The sequence below is a fragment of the Trematomus bernacchii genome, unplaced genomic scaffold (assembly GCF_902827165.1).
Source record: "Trematomus bernacchii unplaced genomic scaffold, fTreBer1.1, whole genome shotgun sequence".
NCBI lineage: Eukaryota > Metazoa > Chordata > Actinopteri > Perciformes > Nototheniidae > Trematomus > Trematomus bernacchii.
This window is the reverse complement of record NW_022988098.1, coordinates 503,848-521,698: the sequence shown is the minus strand read 5'-3', so window position 1 is coordinate 521,698 and position 17,851 is coordinate 503,848. Positions and strand designations below refer to the sequence as shown.

The 17,851-nt window shown below is 41.5% G+C and overlaps 1 protein-coding gene across 1 annotated transcript in view; it reads right to left on the bottom strand.

The window, feature by feature from the left end:
* The window catches only part of rhobtb3 (Rho related BTB domain containing 3), a 25,941-nt gene extending 8,090 nt beyond the window's left edge, over nt 1–17,851 (bottom strand). The window contains exons 1-7 of the mRNA XM_034121865.1: nt 17,328–17,851; nt 16,346–16,538; nt 13,701–13,858; nt 13,335–13,443; nt 9,402–9,597; nt 9,120–9,316; nt 1,079–1,188 (exon numbers count right to left, since the gene is read on the bottom strand). Of these exons, the coding sequence (XP_033977756.1) occupies nt 1,079–1,188; nt 9,120–9,316; nt 9,402–9,597; nt 13,335–13,443; nt 13,701–13,858; nt 16,346–16,538; nt 17,328–17,570 (1,206 nt within the window). The 5' untranslated portion in view covers nt 17,571–17,851. The remainder of the gene's footprint in view (nt 1–1,078; nt 1,189–9,119; nt 9,317–9,401; nt 9,598–13,334; nt 13,444–13,700; nt 13,859–16,345; nt 16,539–17,327) is intronic.

The window sequence follows — 17,851 nt, the reverse complement described above, 5'->3', positions numbered from 1 at the left end:
GCAACCACACACTTGTCCAAACTGTCAGTTTCTTAACGTGTTCTTTTTCATTTGAAGCATTCAAAGGATGCACGATGTGTATTTGCTGCAGTGCACAAGAGGTGGAGTTAGCAGCTGTCAGGGTGTCTTTTTGGAGAGCTGTTTTTAAGTGAGTCTCGTCAAAGCACCCCATTTCCATCCTGTGACCTTTCTCAGTCAACTGGAGCACAAAGAACTTCATATTCTCGCACTGCTCTGCTGCAGAGGGAGCGCTCGGCAAACACACAGTCCTCAGTAGAAGGCAGCAACAGAATCAAGACTCTTCGATTTTGTACATCATTAGAACAGCTTACAGAAAAAAGCTAATTTCAGGCGGTTTCCGCGCAGAGCAAGGGGACCCCGAGGTGTTTTCAGAGGAGGAGATCACATCACGACAGGACATTATGGTGTCTCATTGCGTTAAAGTAGCCCAGCTGTCACTCGGTGTGTCAGCACCGCCTCAGGTAAAAGACCTAGTTCCTTACAGATGGGTTGGTGGGCCGTGCATGGTGCCAGGGGCTTGTCAGACGCAGATATGTCAGCTCTCCTGACGTCTCTAATGTCAAAATCTGCTGCCTGCCTATTACACCTCGTGTTCCCAAATAGACACAATACATTTAAGATGTGACGCTGCAGATTGAAATCTTCCAGTAATTGTGAGAATGTCCTTCTCTTTTGAAGGCATCTCTTGTTTATTCTGTCCTAGTTCCCACAGTATCTGAGGGGTGATGCGGGCAGATAATATGCAAATAAGCTAATTATAGCCACTTATTACTGGGCTGTTTTTCAAACATGGTCTTGTTAATTAAGGCGCTGTTAGTCTGCAGCTATGAAAACAAGTGTTCATAACTTCAAAGATTTGAAAGATTGTAAATATTTAACCTCTTTTTGCAAAGACAACTGTTATAGCATACACACCACAAGATATTCTTGTTTTTCTTCCTCCGTCGTTATCTATAGTTGTCCAAACAGAGGTGAGTTAATGTTATGTATTTTTCAGTATGTGTTTTGTCGTGAATGTAAGTGTAAGAGAGGTGATTTTAAACATTGAATTCCTCACCTTTTCTTTGCCGATGAGGGATCGTATGCGCTCAATCAGCTGAGCCGCAGCGAGCGTATTCTTCAGCTTCTCTTCCAGCGCCTCCTGTAGGTGATCCCACTCCCACGCTCCTGAAACATCCACAAACACACAGACTCTTCGGACCCACAATAGCACCGTTTACAGAAACACACAGGCAAACTCTTTTGGAGCTGGCACTTGTGTCCTAAAACACCCACATACCTTACTCTGGTGCTGACAAAGTTAGGTCCTTCTAAAATGTGTCTGATTATATCATCTATTGTGGTTATGCGTGGAACAAGCTGTCCAGATTCCACGAGTATCAGAAACAGTGACCCAGGCGTTTGTAAAACACACAAGTGGCCATAACAAATCTGCCTCCCTTTTAATTGGATAATAGTTAGAATTGTGTTCTACTTTAGGTCAGTTTTTTTAAAAGCTCAGTCTTTTTCCAGTTGGTTGCCGTCTAATCATGCAATTCTTTGCAAATCAAAGCACTAGGCCTTAATCAAATGCATTAGGATATGTACAACTTTGATCCACATTTTGCTAATTTAAATTACAGGTACAGTCAATTAAAGTTTCTGCATTTTACTCAACTTTAATCCGATCACATCGATAATATGGACAAGTTTTACAGGCTGAAAACACAGTTTAAACAAGAGTCTGCCGCCTTACTAGCAGCTCAGTGAGGCTGTATTGAGGGAGGGCGCTGCTTGTGATCTACACCATTATGCTAACATGCTCCCATTTACAATGCTAACATACTGATGTGAAGAAAGTCATGTTTACATTGTTCTGCATCTAACTTGAATGTGTTGCATGCCATCATTTGCTAATAAGCACTAAACACAAAGCACAGCTGAGGAGGATGAGAGGTCAGGTGAGCAGGTATTTGGTCATAAACTAAATATTACTTGCACATTGTTGTTTTATCACATAGTAAGCTTCTTAACATTCACATGAAATGATATGTAGTCAAATGTAACGAAATGTACTTTTTTTTTAATGTTGGCCATGAGGGTTGTGCAATAGGTCGCCATTGTCAGTATGTACGTGTGTGTATTGTGTTTGTTCAAACGGTGTATGACTGATGATATGTGTATGTCTCTTAATGTCCACTATGTTTGTATATGTACATGGATGCACTGCAGGACGGAGTCCAGAACAAATTTCCTTACGGGGACAATAAAGTATATCGTATCGTATCGTATCGTATAGTATGTGGATGGTTTTATGTAAGTGTATGGTCATTGTTATATGTATGTACTGTATGAGTATGAATATATATATGCATGTACATATATGTAGATAAATGTATACATTTGCATAATAATTGTATAAATGTTTTTATTATTAATGTAAATTCAGTTGTTTACTGTGAGCATACATGCTTAGAAACTCAAACTATTACACCAATATATTATTATTGAGACATTCCACATAAACAAATGTGAACCTCATGTCCGCGCGAGAGGATTATGGATTCCACTATATGGCTTGAAATATAGATATGCAATAAATAAATAGAGAAATACACATTTGGGCTGTAACACAAATGAAGTCACCGTCAAAAAAAGATGTGAAATATAAAGACTCAATGAGAAAAAGTGAAATGTTTCATCTGTGCTGCATGTGTTTACTTCAGAGGGATCCTCCTCCCTCATAAAGCCTGCAGCCCTGCAGCTGATTGAGGTGGCGCACTTTATCTCAGTGGGACACATAAACAGGCTGTTGAGGGGAGAGGGAGCCGGACCGGGCTGGATTTATCTCATCATTAGTTCATAATGACGGTATTTGGGCTGAAAGAGGGATTACCTACACACCCGGTGCCGGATAATAACGCTGCATGGCGCAGACACCTCAGAGGCGGGGAGAGAGATTAGCTCAGGAGCTTTGGAGCTGACACATGATGCAGACAAACCCAACACAAAATAAAAACACATGATGCCGACAAACTCAACAGGATACACTGGAGTTCATATGCAAAATGCAAAAGCTGCAATGATGCCACATCATTTCATTTATTTATATTCTCACAAATATGTGTCTGTGGTTGTGTAGTCCTTTGCAGTCACCTACACAAACACATCAACACAAATGCTGACAGAATAGATCTTTGGGGAACAACCGCTGATTTCCTGTCTTTCCTAAACCTTTTCCATAACTACTGATACATTACAACAACTGGTCTCTTGTCTAAATATAGCCAAGATGAGCACAATCACAGAAGGATTAATCTGTGCCTTACACATTGTATATGTACTAAACATGCACACACACTATAGAACCCAAGTGACAAACTCAATAATTCAGCAGCTCACTACACAAAGAGACAGAGTCTCACAGAGTTAACATCACACAAGCTCAGTCATGGCCTCTGTGACTGAGCGAACACACTGCAGTGACAAAAAAACAAGCGCGGAATAATAGCACGAGTGAGCGTTTATAGACATGATATTGTTATGGAAATTAGTTCTGCCAAGCCAATACAAATGAGCCACAGCTGACAAATGAGTGGCATTGAATTGCCTGCAGAAGAAATGCATCCCATCTTGAGGAATGCTGAGTGTGGCATGTTGTGGATTTGCTGCAAATGAACGTTAAGTATTGGCTCACTGTGCTACAACAACACAGAATACACAGTATGTGAGGTCAGCTGCTTTAAACGTGCAATCTAACCCACTATTTTGAAGGTTCAGCATAATTCTTTACACAAGACTTAACAGAGTCTCCCTGCAGTGTTTTATGGAAACGTGACATTGGTATAATGCCTTGCACATGAACGCATTTCCCTCTTTCCGCTATTCTCTCAGAGCCCACACACACATTTACAGTATGCTCTAGTGCCCAGCTCTCCCGGCACCCAAACACTCTCCACCTCCAGCATCTCAAGCACCCCCGGTCTCTCACCCTCACCTCCGTTTTTCACCCTGCTCGCAAATTTCCACTCCTGTATGCTTCCTATCTTACCCTGAGAAAAAGCCACTCCATGGAAGTGTATATGCGTGCATGAACACACACACTGCACACTCCGTCTTTCCATTGCTGGCTTTCTTATTTTTATTCATACAGTCACTCAGTCTAACCCTATAATCTTCTTCCCTTCACCAGCGCGCACACACACTCAGCCTATGTGTGTCTGCCTCTGGTGTATATGTGTGTCAGACCAACAGTGTTGCTCACATACATGTTGAGAGGCGGCCATGAATCATATGTGAGCGCAGCTTTTTTGCCATTAGGGCTCCGGCACGGCAAGCAGACTGCACATGAAGCACTGCAGCCCCTGAGCTGCAGACCCAGAACATTTTCATTAAGGCACTGATGTTGCAAAGAATATCACAGGGATGTTTAAATAGGACTAATACGCCAATGGAGAACCTTTTTTATGCAATTTGCAAAGATTTTGGTTGCATGTTAAATACCTGCGTGTGCCTGGGAGTTCATAAAAGTTAATGTAACATAATGTTCATTTTGCACCACAGTCTCATCACAGAGTGAATCATTTATGAATGTAAGGCCACTGTGTCAGATTCTATCAACAAATCTCATTAGCCATTGCTTTGATGGAAGCTCTGCTAAGACGTCGCTCAGTGTCCCGATCCACGTTTCCATTGTGTTTAATGCCTGAGCTGGAGACAAAGGAAACAGGAGTGGACTGGGGGCATCTAACTACAAGTAAGAAATCAGCATGAGATCACAGAATTACACGATGGATGATCAGAAACTAGATTAAAATACAACTGCCGCTTAAAATCAAGCACTTTCAATTGACTGATTTCTGTTCCTCACCATAATGGAACATTGGACAAGATCCAATAGCCGGCAAACGGCCTTCTGCTGCCTGGGGGACATTCATCATCACATCTAAATTATTGGAAAAACAGTAACTGCATCTGGAGGGGAATCGAAATCCCAGGCTGAATGCCTAGCTCTGTCCATCCAGTTGTATTTAAAGCTATAATATATAACATTGAAATATTTTAAAAGCCCATCTAGACCTTTGTTTTTATTTAGTTAGATTGTATACATTATCCCAAATGCTTCCATCAGTTCTCAAAGTTCTTCACAGGTTGGAAGCTGACATAAATGGACTTTTTGACCTCAATTATCTTTTTTCTTGTGACCGTATCATAACAGTAATTTTTTAAAAGTGATATTTATCTTAAAACATGATTTTACCTCTTTTCATTCTATTGGCAACGTATGGAAACATGTCTTAAAGGTGGGGTATGTCATTTATTTCAGAAACACTTTTTGTTATATTCCATGGAATGCTCTTAACATCCCGATAGCAATGAATATCTTTGTGCTTTGACAATAAATACATTAAAAAATGTCATCTGTGGAAGCCGTAATACTGTAAAAAGCACGACCAATCATCTGAGCCGGCCCGGCTAAAATAACTGGATGGCCTACCTGCCTGTCAGCCTTCCATCTGTGCACAAACTTATCTCGTGCCCTCATTGGTCATGTGCGCGTTCGTGTGTGTTGGAGGAGGGGCTCTGTAAGGAAGTGAGAGATTTTTTCCGGTTGTGTATTTTCAAATTCTAGCGCACTCGAGCTGGTTTCTCCAACATTACCTACCCCACCTTTAATACAATTACTTTTCTTAAAATGTATGTTTTTATTAGTTCCAGAAAATAATTAAAGATGAGGTGAAGGCCAAACTGTATTTTGGGAGGAGCAGCCTGCCCCATAGCGTAGCTAATCATTACATGTAATGTGATTAATTATCAGAGTTAGTAGTAACACCCATGCTGTTTCTTGAGTTGAGGAGAGGACTTCTGGGGATGAATCTTTCCCTGGTGAATACCTCCAAAACATCTGGATCTTAAGTTATCAGAGAAACAATCTGAGGAAACGTTAGACGCAGTGCAACATCTGAGAGACACTGATTCTAACCTGAAACAGCTTTAGGTAGGTGTAGGGATGCATATCGTTGACTTTTTTACGATACCGATACCGATACCGATACCACTGAACGATACCGATACTCAACCGATACATATCGTGATACTTTCATGTTGCATAAGGGAAACATTTTATCACCCCGCAATTACTCCCATGAAGCGCTTTATTATATAGTTAACATGTCAAATGAATATTAAATTCAATTGTGGGACTTGGACCTTTTAGTACTGAACAAACAATGAAAAACACATTATCTATGAAGAAAACTGATTCTGCAATATCATTTATAACAACCATCAGGCGGGAATAGTACATCTTGTCAATGAAAAAAAAAAATAGCACCAGTGTAATTAATATTCAACCTGAGATTCGACTGACCAGAGAACACATAAAGGATCATGAGATCTCGGCATTGCACATAAAACAAATAGCATCCTTGAAATCAACATTTGCCTGATGAAAGAAAACAAATCCCATCACAGTTCAGTTTTGTGCATTCATCTTCAAGAAGATGAGCATATCTGCTCTCTCTGGATCCAAACGGGCCCTTTCACAGCGTAGGGTATCACCTGCTGAACTGAACACTCTCTCGCTTGGCACGCTGCTTCCCTGAACACAAAGGTACTTGGTTGCCATACGAGACAGCATTGGTTGGAGATTGGATGTGTTGCCACCTTTCCCATAAATAAACTTCTTGCAGTGGTTACAGACCCCACCATTCAGACTGGCAGTGGTTACAGACCCCACCATTCAGACTGACAGTGGTTACAGACCCCACCATTCAGACTGGCAGTGGTTACAGACCCCACCATTCAGACTGGCAGTCATATGCAGCCACACTTTAGATTTTCAAAAGTGACTTGGTTGCGGAGTTTCACTGCGAAATTGACATCGTAATTCCGACGGTTTGGGCACAAGTTTAAGGATATTATGCATCACTTTTATAAAATAAATAAATAAATAAATTAAAAAAAAATTAAAAAAAGTATCGAAAACCGGATCTGATTTCGGTACGGTATACCGTAGCCACCAGTAACCGGTATTTCGGTAATACCGGGAACCGGTATGCATCCCTAGGTAGGTGTCTATTGGAGAGGAGGAGATCTCTGCACATATTTCGTCTCCCTGTAAAAAAACGTCCTGAACGATGATCCCTGAAGGAATCCTAACCAGGAGAAGATGACTACAATAACGAAATGGTGTTGAAGACAACGTCTCCCATGATCCCGGACTACATCATTGAGCCACCAAATGCTTTAGTTATTGTTTTGGTTGAGACTCCTAATGGCAGAACATGTTCTACGTTTTAACTCATGTAATATAATGTACAGGCAAAAGAACAAGCCAATACGATATTAAACTAATAATTAGTTATTAAAATAACAATGAATGCAAGTCAATGCCTTGAACAGTTTGTGGCATTTAGAAGCAGGAAGTGATTGATGATTGCAATGCAGAATGGGATGCATATCATTTCCTAGAAATCATGTGGTGTGATGGTAGTTAACTGATGAGCCGGGTTTCTCTGGACTAAGTGCATGTTGGCTGCTGTTTTGGAGACGGTGCTGAATTCTGATCTCCACCTTATTTGGCCCTTCCTGTACTTCAGATCCTGATGCCAGAGAGTCGGGTTGAGCATCTTTTAGCAGGGATGGGAGGCTCCTCTGTGTTGTTTTGATTTAGGTTGGAACATCTTTTAATACAGTCAGAATTTGGCAGCCTCCCCTAGAATTCACTTCTGATTATCTAAGCCTATGTCATATTTTAAGTTTATACTTTGCAGTGCAATGTATTGATTTTTATTTTTTCCACAGAGGGCTCTTTTTGACCCCAATGACCGAAAAAGTCGTAGAGATATTAATCTTTCTGTGGAGAGACTGATTTTAGCAGATCAGGAAAAAGCCTAAGAACCAGCTCCCAACCATAAAACAACAGAAAAAAAAACATTAACCTGGAGAAACCAATCTCAAAATTGCTTTCACAATGAAAAAATGCTACCTTAATAATAATGAAAAAGGCCTCTTCAATTATAATAAAATGTGTATGATGGGGGGGCTTGGATAATAACAATTTAAAACATAACAAAATAAAGCCTGCAGGTGTTCGCTTGTTGCGAACCAAGCATAAACGTGTACACAAATAGCACTTAAATCTGCCCAACGCAGGTAACAACGTGAAAATATTTAAATGTTAACTTGAGCTAGGTTTCAGAGTGCTTCAAATATCTGAGAAAATCTCAAACCGGCCTAAAAGCAGAATTGTGTGACAATATCTGCTCTAAGGGGGTTTGCATTAAGTCGAGAAAGGACCCGAATGCTCTAGATGTGAATTGTTCTACCTCTCTAAGCCCTGAGGGCAGACCGCACTGGATGGATTGCTATAACATTTGACATGGATGATCACTCAGGCTCTCTTTGTCTTCTATAAGAGAGAAGGTAATGCTTTGGCTTTGGAAAATTACAATTTGGGGTATTTTGTGACAAAATGATTTATCAATAAAGAAAATAATCAGTACATTCAGCTTTTAACTAACTTTTCGTAGTCAGAGGAATCTACATAGGGCAAATGTATCTAAAGCAAAAACAGAGTTAAAGGGATCCTATTGTGCTTTTTGGGGTTTTTACCTTTCCCCAAAAAAGGTGTGTTATATAGGTTTTTGTGCATGTAAAGGGTCTGCAGAGGCTAAAATCGAGAAGTTGACTCCAGAGGGAGTTTCTCTCCCACACACCCCCCTCCCTGAAACACTTCCATTGGACTCCTTTGTTTATTCTGTAAAATAGTGGCATCGCTATGCGCTTCTATTGGTTAGCGCTACAACTCATCTTTCAACCGTTGACCAATCACAACAGAGCCAGCTAACCAATCAGAGCAGACTGGGCTCTGGTTTCAGACAGAGGGTGAAAAGAGGTGCTGCAGCATAGGCAGTATGAGAAAAATAAAGACCTTTTTGAACATTAAAGCATGGTAACATGTCAATGTAGAGACACAAAATAGCAAAATGAACCATAAAATAACTATAATATGAACCCTTTAAATGGAAATGAGCATTTTCTGGAAAAGAAACAAAACATTTGTTTGTTTTTTTGCTCAGTTGCGTCTAAGTGTGCTGTGTGTGTCTGTTATTTACCTCTATAAATGAACATGAGGGTCTCCCACAAGCACATACACAGGAGGGGGTCCTTCACCACCAGACGAGAGAGGCGTCCTGTCGAGTGCGCCTCTGATCGTGGCATGTCGTCAATAATCGCCCCATCCCAGGTGGAGAGCAGCGAGTTGGGGCCTCCATCACGCTCTCTGCAAACACACCGCGACTGGGGGCGTTCCCTGTCCAATCAGAGGGCAACATTCAGGTGGTTGGTGGAATAGTTTGTAACGCTCAATCGTGTGAACAAGCTAATGTGGCTCCTACCTGGTCTTGGGCCCCAGGAGCAGCTGTCTGAAGTACGGACTGACGGCACACAGAATCGCAGCGTGCGCCCATCCCAGCTCTTTCCCAGAGTCCCCGGCGTAGAAAGCCACATCGGCGAACTGCACACCGCGCTCCAACAACCACTGCATGTCCTGGGAGAAGCTGGACTCCTCCACTCGGATGGGGGGGAGACGTGCTGAAGGGAGGGAGGAGGAGGAAGTAAGGAGGGGAAGATGGATAGGATTATTGTGCTAATGAACAGTCACAGCTGAAATTCAGCTCACCTGCTTTTTCATGTTGGCAAAACCACCAGATATGTTATGTTCAAAGCACTTCAAAAGTGTGGTATTTTGCACTTTTTGGTGTACTTGTTTCTCCTCAATCTACCTTGTCTTCGTCTCCTAGTGTTATCACCTTTTTAGATGATGAATTTGGGTGAATGTAGTGACAGAGTTGTGATGCAGTGATAGTGACAGACAAAGTGCAGTGAGATATTTTAGTAAAGAAAGAAAGAACTAAAGGAGAGACCAATGTCAGGTTGTGCCATGCCCTTCTGCTCAAGTTGGAAAAACAAAAACGCTTCCAGATATGTTTGTCTTTGCACTGATGACAGACTGTATTTGTTCCTCCTTGTTTTAAACTTGGTGAAGAATAAGTAACACAGAGTTCACAATCACTATTATTTTGATGATAACACTTTTTAAATTGAAGCAAAGCACATCTAAAAGCTTAAAGTGGACCTATCATGCTATGTAAGGGATAATGTGCAGCGACGCGGTCATTATGGGGAAAAGAACACCGACAGGCAGATCAGGAGCCCGACGCGAAGCGGAGGGATCTAGATCGGCATGAAGGTGTTATTTTCCCCATAATGACCAAGTCGCTGCACATTATCCCGCTTATTACATGGCCACATTCTCAACAAAGTAATGATATGACTCCCAATATTAATTGAAATGCTTTTATGGATTTAGAAAATGATTTTATTGATTTAAAAAATAGTTGTATGTATTGATTTAAATTGACATGCATCCGCTAACAAAAATAGTCCGTTGTTACTGTTTGAACTAACGTAGCAACGGCAGGAACTGCTTCGATAGCGTTTTTGAGGAGCTTTTTGATTACAGATTTGAAAACATCGTTGCTTGCTTTAAAAGTAGCACAATTCATTATGTCAAAGCTTGGAAAGTATCTAGATATCCCTGCCCTAATGCCAAAGTAACTGGCAACTGAATATGTGTCGCCGTTTGATGTCTATGTCTGGACCGCTGCGTAAAAAGGAGGGTTTCTGCCCCGTTACTTCTCCGCTGTTTTCTTGTCGCCCTTGTCTTGTCAGTTAGAAAAGCAAACTGCATGCAGTTTGCTTTTCAGCCAAACTGTATACAGTTAAATCAAACGGACTTGTTTGTGCAGATGTGAGCGTCCTTAACAACGGTCAATAAGTCCTTGACAGCGGTCTGTCTGTTCTGGATTAACAACGTGTCACGTGTTCCGAATTGACCAATCAGAATCGAGTATTCAACTAAGCCATGTAATACATTTGAATAATATAGTGTAGGACCATACCTATATAAGGCATATTTATACTTTTTTTTTTTCAAAATACCAAACAGATCATGCATTTTAGCCATGCCTAATTTCGCTCAATTTGACCATTTCTAGCTCTGTTTTTGCAAGGGCTGATTCTGTGAGAACAGCACCACCTACAGGCCTGGCATATGTACTACAGCGTCTCCAGCGCTTTCGAACGGCAATGGCCGTGGCTGTCTCCTCCTGATTGGTGGAGTTGGCCCAATAGCCGTAGCGCCACTGTCCTGACGTCAGGACAGTGTTCAAATCTGGATCAGTTTTTATCAGATCCGTTGCAGCCCCTTTTTTTAGAGATTTGGGTATGGAGGAAAATAGAGAGGGTTGTGTTTTCTGACACTTGGTGAGTTCCCTGGAACACCGGGGACACATATTCATGTATAAAAGACGTACAAAAGTGCATTTTGCATGATAGGTCCCCTTTAAATAAGGTTTATGTTTAAAGGTCAAATGGGAAAAAGCTAGGCAACAGATAACTGATTTGCAGTGAACTATGTAGCAGTAAAACACTGCAATAAAAAGTGTTATAATAAAAATAAGGAGAAAAAACATATAATGCACGTCTATTCATTTATTCCGTTTAATAAAAAGTGAAAAGGAATGAGCAGCGATGGGAGGAGGCTTCACAAATCATTGTCCTATTACATTCCTATCCTTGCTCAACACACTGCTCCCTTCTCTGTAGAACTCATCTCCTTTTTTATGGCTGCTCAGATTTGGTCGTGAAAATGGTGCTGTTCCTGAGTCAGTGCACGTCATATTTAATGCAGGCCCCAGCATAAGCAGAGTTAAGTAGTGTTGGACAGACACGGATAAATCTGCCAGCACTTGCTGCCTTTCTGGCGGGACTCAAAGATGTCAGTCATGCATCGGATATAGCTGGCCAGATCGATATTTAACAGCGTAGTTTATGTTAAATAAGGTGGTTTCTTTTGTAAAAACGAACTGTATGAGGAAAATAACAGGAATGGCAGTAGTAGTCTAGTTGTAATGGAAGGAGACAGGAGTGTAGTTATGAATTTAGCACAACATAAACTACTGGACTCCCATTTTTTAAATTGATTGTACAACTAGATCTGTTTTTTTTCTTTTAATCAATTATTACACTCAGAAAGCTTTCAATTGTTCTAACATTCGTGAGCCAGGAATTTCAATTGTTTGCAGACTTAATCACACCGATTTTAGGCGATTGGGATAAAAAATAAGTCTAAAGTCTTAAAAAATAGAGCATTAAAACACAGGAAAAGCAACAGACATGCATCCGTCAAGCTTTCCAGCTTGGTTTGTTTATTTTAATATTTTCTACAATAACCAACCTTGGTGCATCTCTGCTGCTCGCTGTGTATTCATGTCTCTTGATCATTGTCCACTGTGGTCCTTTATCTCTTGTATTGATAAGAGTTTTGTGTTATCTGAGCAGTATGATTCAGTCTGCAGCTGCAAACTGACTACAAAATGAAATATTTTGACACAATTTGGCTTGTTCTGAATATAACTATAAATGCAATCTGAAATTCTGACTTTCAAATAAGAAGATTCAAACTTAATTAGGGTTTGAACCATTTAGGGAACGTTTTGGATTATCAACTAAGCGTGTCATTCTCAGACATTCTCTAGTTGCAGCTTCTCAAAGAGAAAAATGTGTGAAATGTTCTTGTCTATCTGCTGAATACCCCAAACATGATATAAGCATATTTACCATTATTCATCTCAGAGATTCGCTCTGTTGTCAGACAGAAAAGAAAAAAAAATTAAAATGTCATTTTGCATAAATCTTGCATAGCTGACATAAATATTTAACCTTAATAGGATGGACTAAAGTTAAAGACACATCCCCCTACATTAAGGATGTTACTAAATGGACACGGCACCCTTAAAGACACGGCCAATAAGTCATCTTAAAACCATAATCAATTAAAAAAAGCATGGTTAAAGGTGCGTTAATAGGTAATCCACCCCGACTACTATCACTGCGATGCCTCAGAAAAACCCACTCTTGCTGAAAACAGCTCAGTCTTAAATTGATTCAAACGTCGTTGAATGAAAAGGAGTCTACCTAGCTCTTTGTCTCTTCCCTTGTTTTTCCGTGTGGTACAGAGGATATTGATCTGGATCAAATCCTTTGTGCTCAGCTGTTTTTATGGCTTTGTAAGCTGTAGGAGTAACAATCCAGTCAGTCCGACTAAATGCTCAACAAAGACAGAAAACAATAAGTACTCAATCATTTTAAATAAAAATACTAGAAAAGAAAAAATTGCCATTGATCGTATTTCCTCATAGGGGTATCACAATGAAATGCCAGTTAAAAGCAGTATTAGTTTTGAGATACCATAGCATTCCTCTGACCTGGTTGCTCTAAGTGAGGAGGACGAAGATCGTTCTCTTTATTTCCTCTTCTCTTCTCCGGCCTCTCTTTGGCTTTGTGTTTCAGACACTGAATCATGAAGTACTCCAGCTGGACAATGCAGAAATGCAAGCGTTAGTACAAATACAAGGTACCAAAATAGTGATGTTACGTCATCAACTCTTTGCTTTCTTCTTGAAGAAACCAACATAGCCACCTGTCCTTTTCTCCTCTACTCAGTTTGCGAAGAAATGCAGAGTTTATCGAGTGTAACAGACAGGAAGAGTTGGAAGGTTTTAACACATTTCTGAAGGGTTATTGTCAGGGGATGTCGGGTCAAAACGTAATGTCCTTATGTGACCACTCACCACGCTGCCGAAGTAGCGTCCCACAAAGACGTGGTTGAGAGAGGGCAGCTCGAGGTAGGTGGCCCCCAGGTCCCGGGACAGCTGCAGACCCTCACTGTGAGGCACACAGCTGCTCCAGTCGGACGCACACAGCGGACAGGTACACGGAGGGCCTTCATCTAGATGCAAAGAGCAGAGTTTATTCTACGATGAACCTTGCATGACTTGAACAGTCAGGGCTGGAAATGCTTGTCACAAAATGAGCTGCACTAGGCCGTGAAATACAGCCCATACATGGTATCTAACTAAATTAACTAGCAGATGTGCTTCAGATGGCAGCATTTTAAACCTTAATGTTGCTGTCCAAACAAGACATAGATGAAAATATGTTTCAAAGACAGAAATCAGACAAAAAATTGCACACTGAGCTAATATCTCTCGATACATTTTTATCAGAGAATTTTGAATGTTCATTCAGACCATGTCTAGTTGACAACACCGTGAAGTATAAGGCCTATACTGTATAGGGTTGCAGGACATTAATAAGGACTGGACTGGAGAATAAAGGTTTTGAAAATTAAATATCAGCCAGAAATGGAGAATGTTTCCAACATGATTCCATGACAGGTACCTCCATGTAGCAAACATGTGCATTTATTGGTTTCGGCAATCGAAATCGGCCCAAGTTTATTAGAAAATATTGGCTTATTGACAAAAATCCAATAGAGTGTGTCCCTAACTGTGAACAGTTCCAGCTTTCACCCCGGTTGTTGTGATCTGCATGATTAAGAATCAATCCACTCCCAGAATGGACCAATCAGAGCAAAGCTGGGTAACAACCAGAGTTTGACCCTCTCCAAATGGACAATGTACTGACAACTAAAGAAATCAGCTGAATGTGTGAAACATATCAGATTGAGAAATGCCGAATCAACACCATCACAACAATTCAGTAAAGTATTGTGTAAACAAAACTATTGTGTAAATATGTTTCAGTGCTTAAAAGGTCCTTCTAAACAGGAGAAACAAATAGATCCTATGTGCGACAGAACACAACTTGTCATTTACTTAATAAAAATAGAAAACTAATTTCTCAAAGCAGAACAGATGCCACAGCCTGTGCTTTGATGATGTGAACTAATAAGGATCTCAAAAGGAGATAGGTGTATTTATTTTCTGAAAGATTGTTGTTTTCTGCTCTGTTGTTTGTTCCTGAAATATCATTAGGTTTTTCTTTGATTAAATACTGATGCATTTTGCACTTCCATTTCCACATGATTACTAATTCCAAAGAAAAACCAAAGAACTCTCTTGCAACACTAGATCAAATAGATCATCTAACTAAATGAAATCTGCAGAGCGTGTGTGCAGTAGGACCATCCACACTGTGGCATGTGAGCATGGGGACCAAAGACACAAAATCAGACAAACATTTGAAGGGATTAGCTTGAAGCAAAAAAAAAGACAGCACAAAGGAGGAGAGAGAGAGATTAAAAGGAGAATGAGCGGGACATAAAGCTAAGTGCTGAGGCATTTGATCAATCATACAGCTAATAACCCACAGGCATGACATAGAGACGGACTGTGTGAGAGAGGGATGGAAAGCACAGTGTGTGTGAGCGGCTGACAGGCGGTGACTTGGCATACTAGTGGTATGTGTGTGTGTGTGTGTGTGTGTGTGTGTGTGTGTGTGTGTGTGTGTGTGTGTGTGTGTGCCCTTGGATAAATCTGTCTGCGCTCCTGCGTTCAGCACCGGTTTATTGGCTGTGTTAATGCACGTACAGAAGCGCTCTCTGCCACAGCTGTGCCTTCGGTGGTCTTAAGTCGAGCAGCGGGAAGCGCTCGGAGCTCAGCCGTCATTCTCTGCGATCATGAGGGGATAGCATGAAAATACTCACAGTAGTCAGCCACAAACAAAAAACACAAACAAAGGCTCTGGTCCACAGCTCCAGAGTCCCTCTCTTCCTCTCTATCTCTCTGGCAAAGACTTGACTTCCACTGTGATCATTCTGCAGCGGAGCTCTGACAGGATCTGAAAGTATGCTGTGCAGATAAGCTAAAAATACTACCTGGTGCATTTGATGAGCGTCTGTACAGAATCTGGAATCAAGAAGGGTCAGTGTGTGTGCACAATCACATGCAGACACACTGAGGTACCAGCATACATGTTTGTAATTTGCGCTGCATTAAGCTGCCGCTGGTAAAGCGTCTAATCGACAAGCTACTGTTGTGTTGCACTTTTCAATGAAACGACAGCTGTACAAGTTCTTGTCTGCTTGCAGGGCTTTTTATGGTCATAAACGATCAACTTAGTGTCTTTCTTTGGTGTGTTTCCTGCAGGAAAGCGTTTGAGCTGACCGCCCAGAGGCAGCCAAGAGGAGATTTAATTGTGAGCATATCCTCCACATTGCAGGAAGGACACACTAGAGGACGCAAGGCTCCAGCAGTGATCCCACTGACCAGGCAAGAAGAACATGGTATTGTCCTGCAATCAAACTCAATAACTCAGGCAGCGGCTTATCACCCCGCAAACACCATTTTCCCAAATGCAATGGCTGAGAGATAAGTCGTTTTGTTCCTGTACAACAATGCCTGTTTGAGGAGTCATTAGTTCTCAGAGCATTGTAGGCTAATCTCAACTTACTCAGAAATAAGAGAATACTCACCGTTTAGCCGTGCTCCAACAGCAACCAGGATGACCGGCACACCCCAGTGTCTCAGGAGAGGGCGGAGTCTCGGGGCGTAGCCGTTTCGGACCTGCTGGAAGGCCAGCTTATCGGTGACTGAATATTTAATGACCAGGATGTCTGCCTGCTCAAGAACTTTCCGTACACTGGCCCAATCACTGTCCAACAAGTCCTGCAAAGGCAAGAGGAGAACAGTTATGAACAAGGCAATATAGAAAATGGTCAGAATACCCAACCTTTACCATCATGCTTACCCTAGGCAACTCTAATCCTTCCCCTCTGAGTCTCCCTACGAATAAATACCTCAGTGTAACACTTGGGACTTTACCCCCAAGAACCTGCAAGGCTATAGCTGCTAACTGTAAACCAGCCTGAGCAGAAAAAACCCTTCAAAAAAGCTTTCAGCGATTTGAATAAAAAACAAGGACAAAGAGCCATAGAATTGAGACTGACAGCCTTATAATAGGAAGTGTGCACTGCTGCTTTAAAAACAACAGTCAGATTCATATTCCATTAAGAACCCAAGTTTCTTTAACTTTTGTGTTTGTGCAGTGCATGTTAAAATAGCACCCTGCTAAGAATAGAGTGATTTCTATAAAGCCTGCAATCAGAGCTTGAACTAGCAAGTGGCCTTGGAATTTGAAATGTTGTACAGCTTGTGAGAAATAGAAGCAGAGTGAGAAAGTAAATAGCATGTCATCAGAGTGACACTCTTTCACAATGACAATTGATGTGACACAATTAGACCTTTTGTATGGCATGTTTTTCATTCTCTAACTGTCCTGTGCAAAACGTGACTTGTTTAGTAGCACACAAGCAGAAAGGTGTGAAGGAAACACCTACAAAGTAGATCTGATAGCATTTGCAAATCAAGAAAAAGACACATGAATGAGCAGGGCAATGATTCACACTGTATCAACCCATGCAAGTGGTCTCTTTTTCTCTTCTATAAGCATCTTACCCAGCTGGGGCAATCCCGGACCACCACAGTGACATCTCCAAACACAAGGGAGCTGTACTCCATGAAGGCCGGGTTGTGCATGCTGCTCTCCAGGTCGCAGGGTCCCACCAGAGCTCCATGGCCCAGGTAGCTCCACAGCAGGCCTCCCTGCAGCTGCCCCTGGCCCATGATCTCCTCCCCGGGCCCCACTCCTCCGGGGCACTCGCTGCCCAGAGCCACGATGTGGATGGACCTGTAAGCCATGTGGTTTGTTGTAAGTGACTTGAATCAAGCTGCACATCACCATGATGGTGATCCAGATGTATAGCACTGAGGCAGAGGAGGCACCTCTGTTTGCTTAGGTCCTTATTATTCATGTCTATCACGGAGCCAGTGCATCACCGTTATGTCACTGACAATGACTGAGAAGAAGCTTTGCCAAGGCCCCTTATTACACCTGAGAGAGGGATTTATGGTTCAATAAATCACACACTTTGACACATATTTTCGGTGATGGATAATATCAAGCAGTGATACTGACAAGA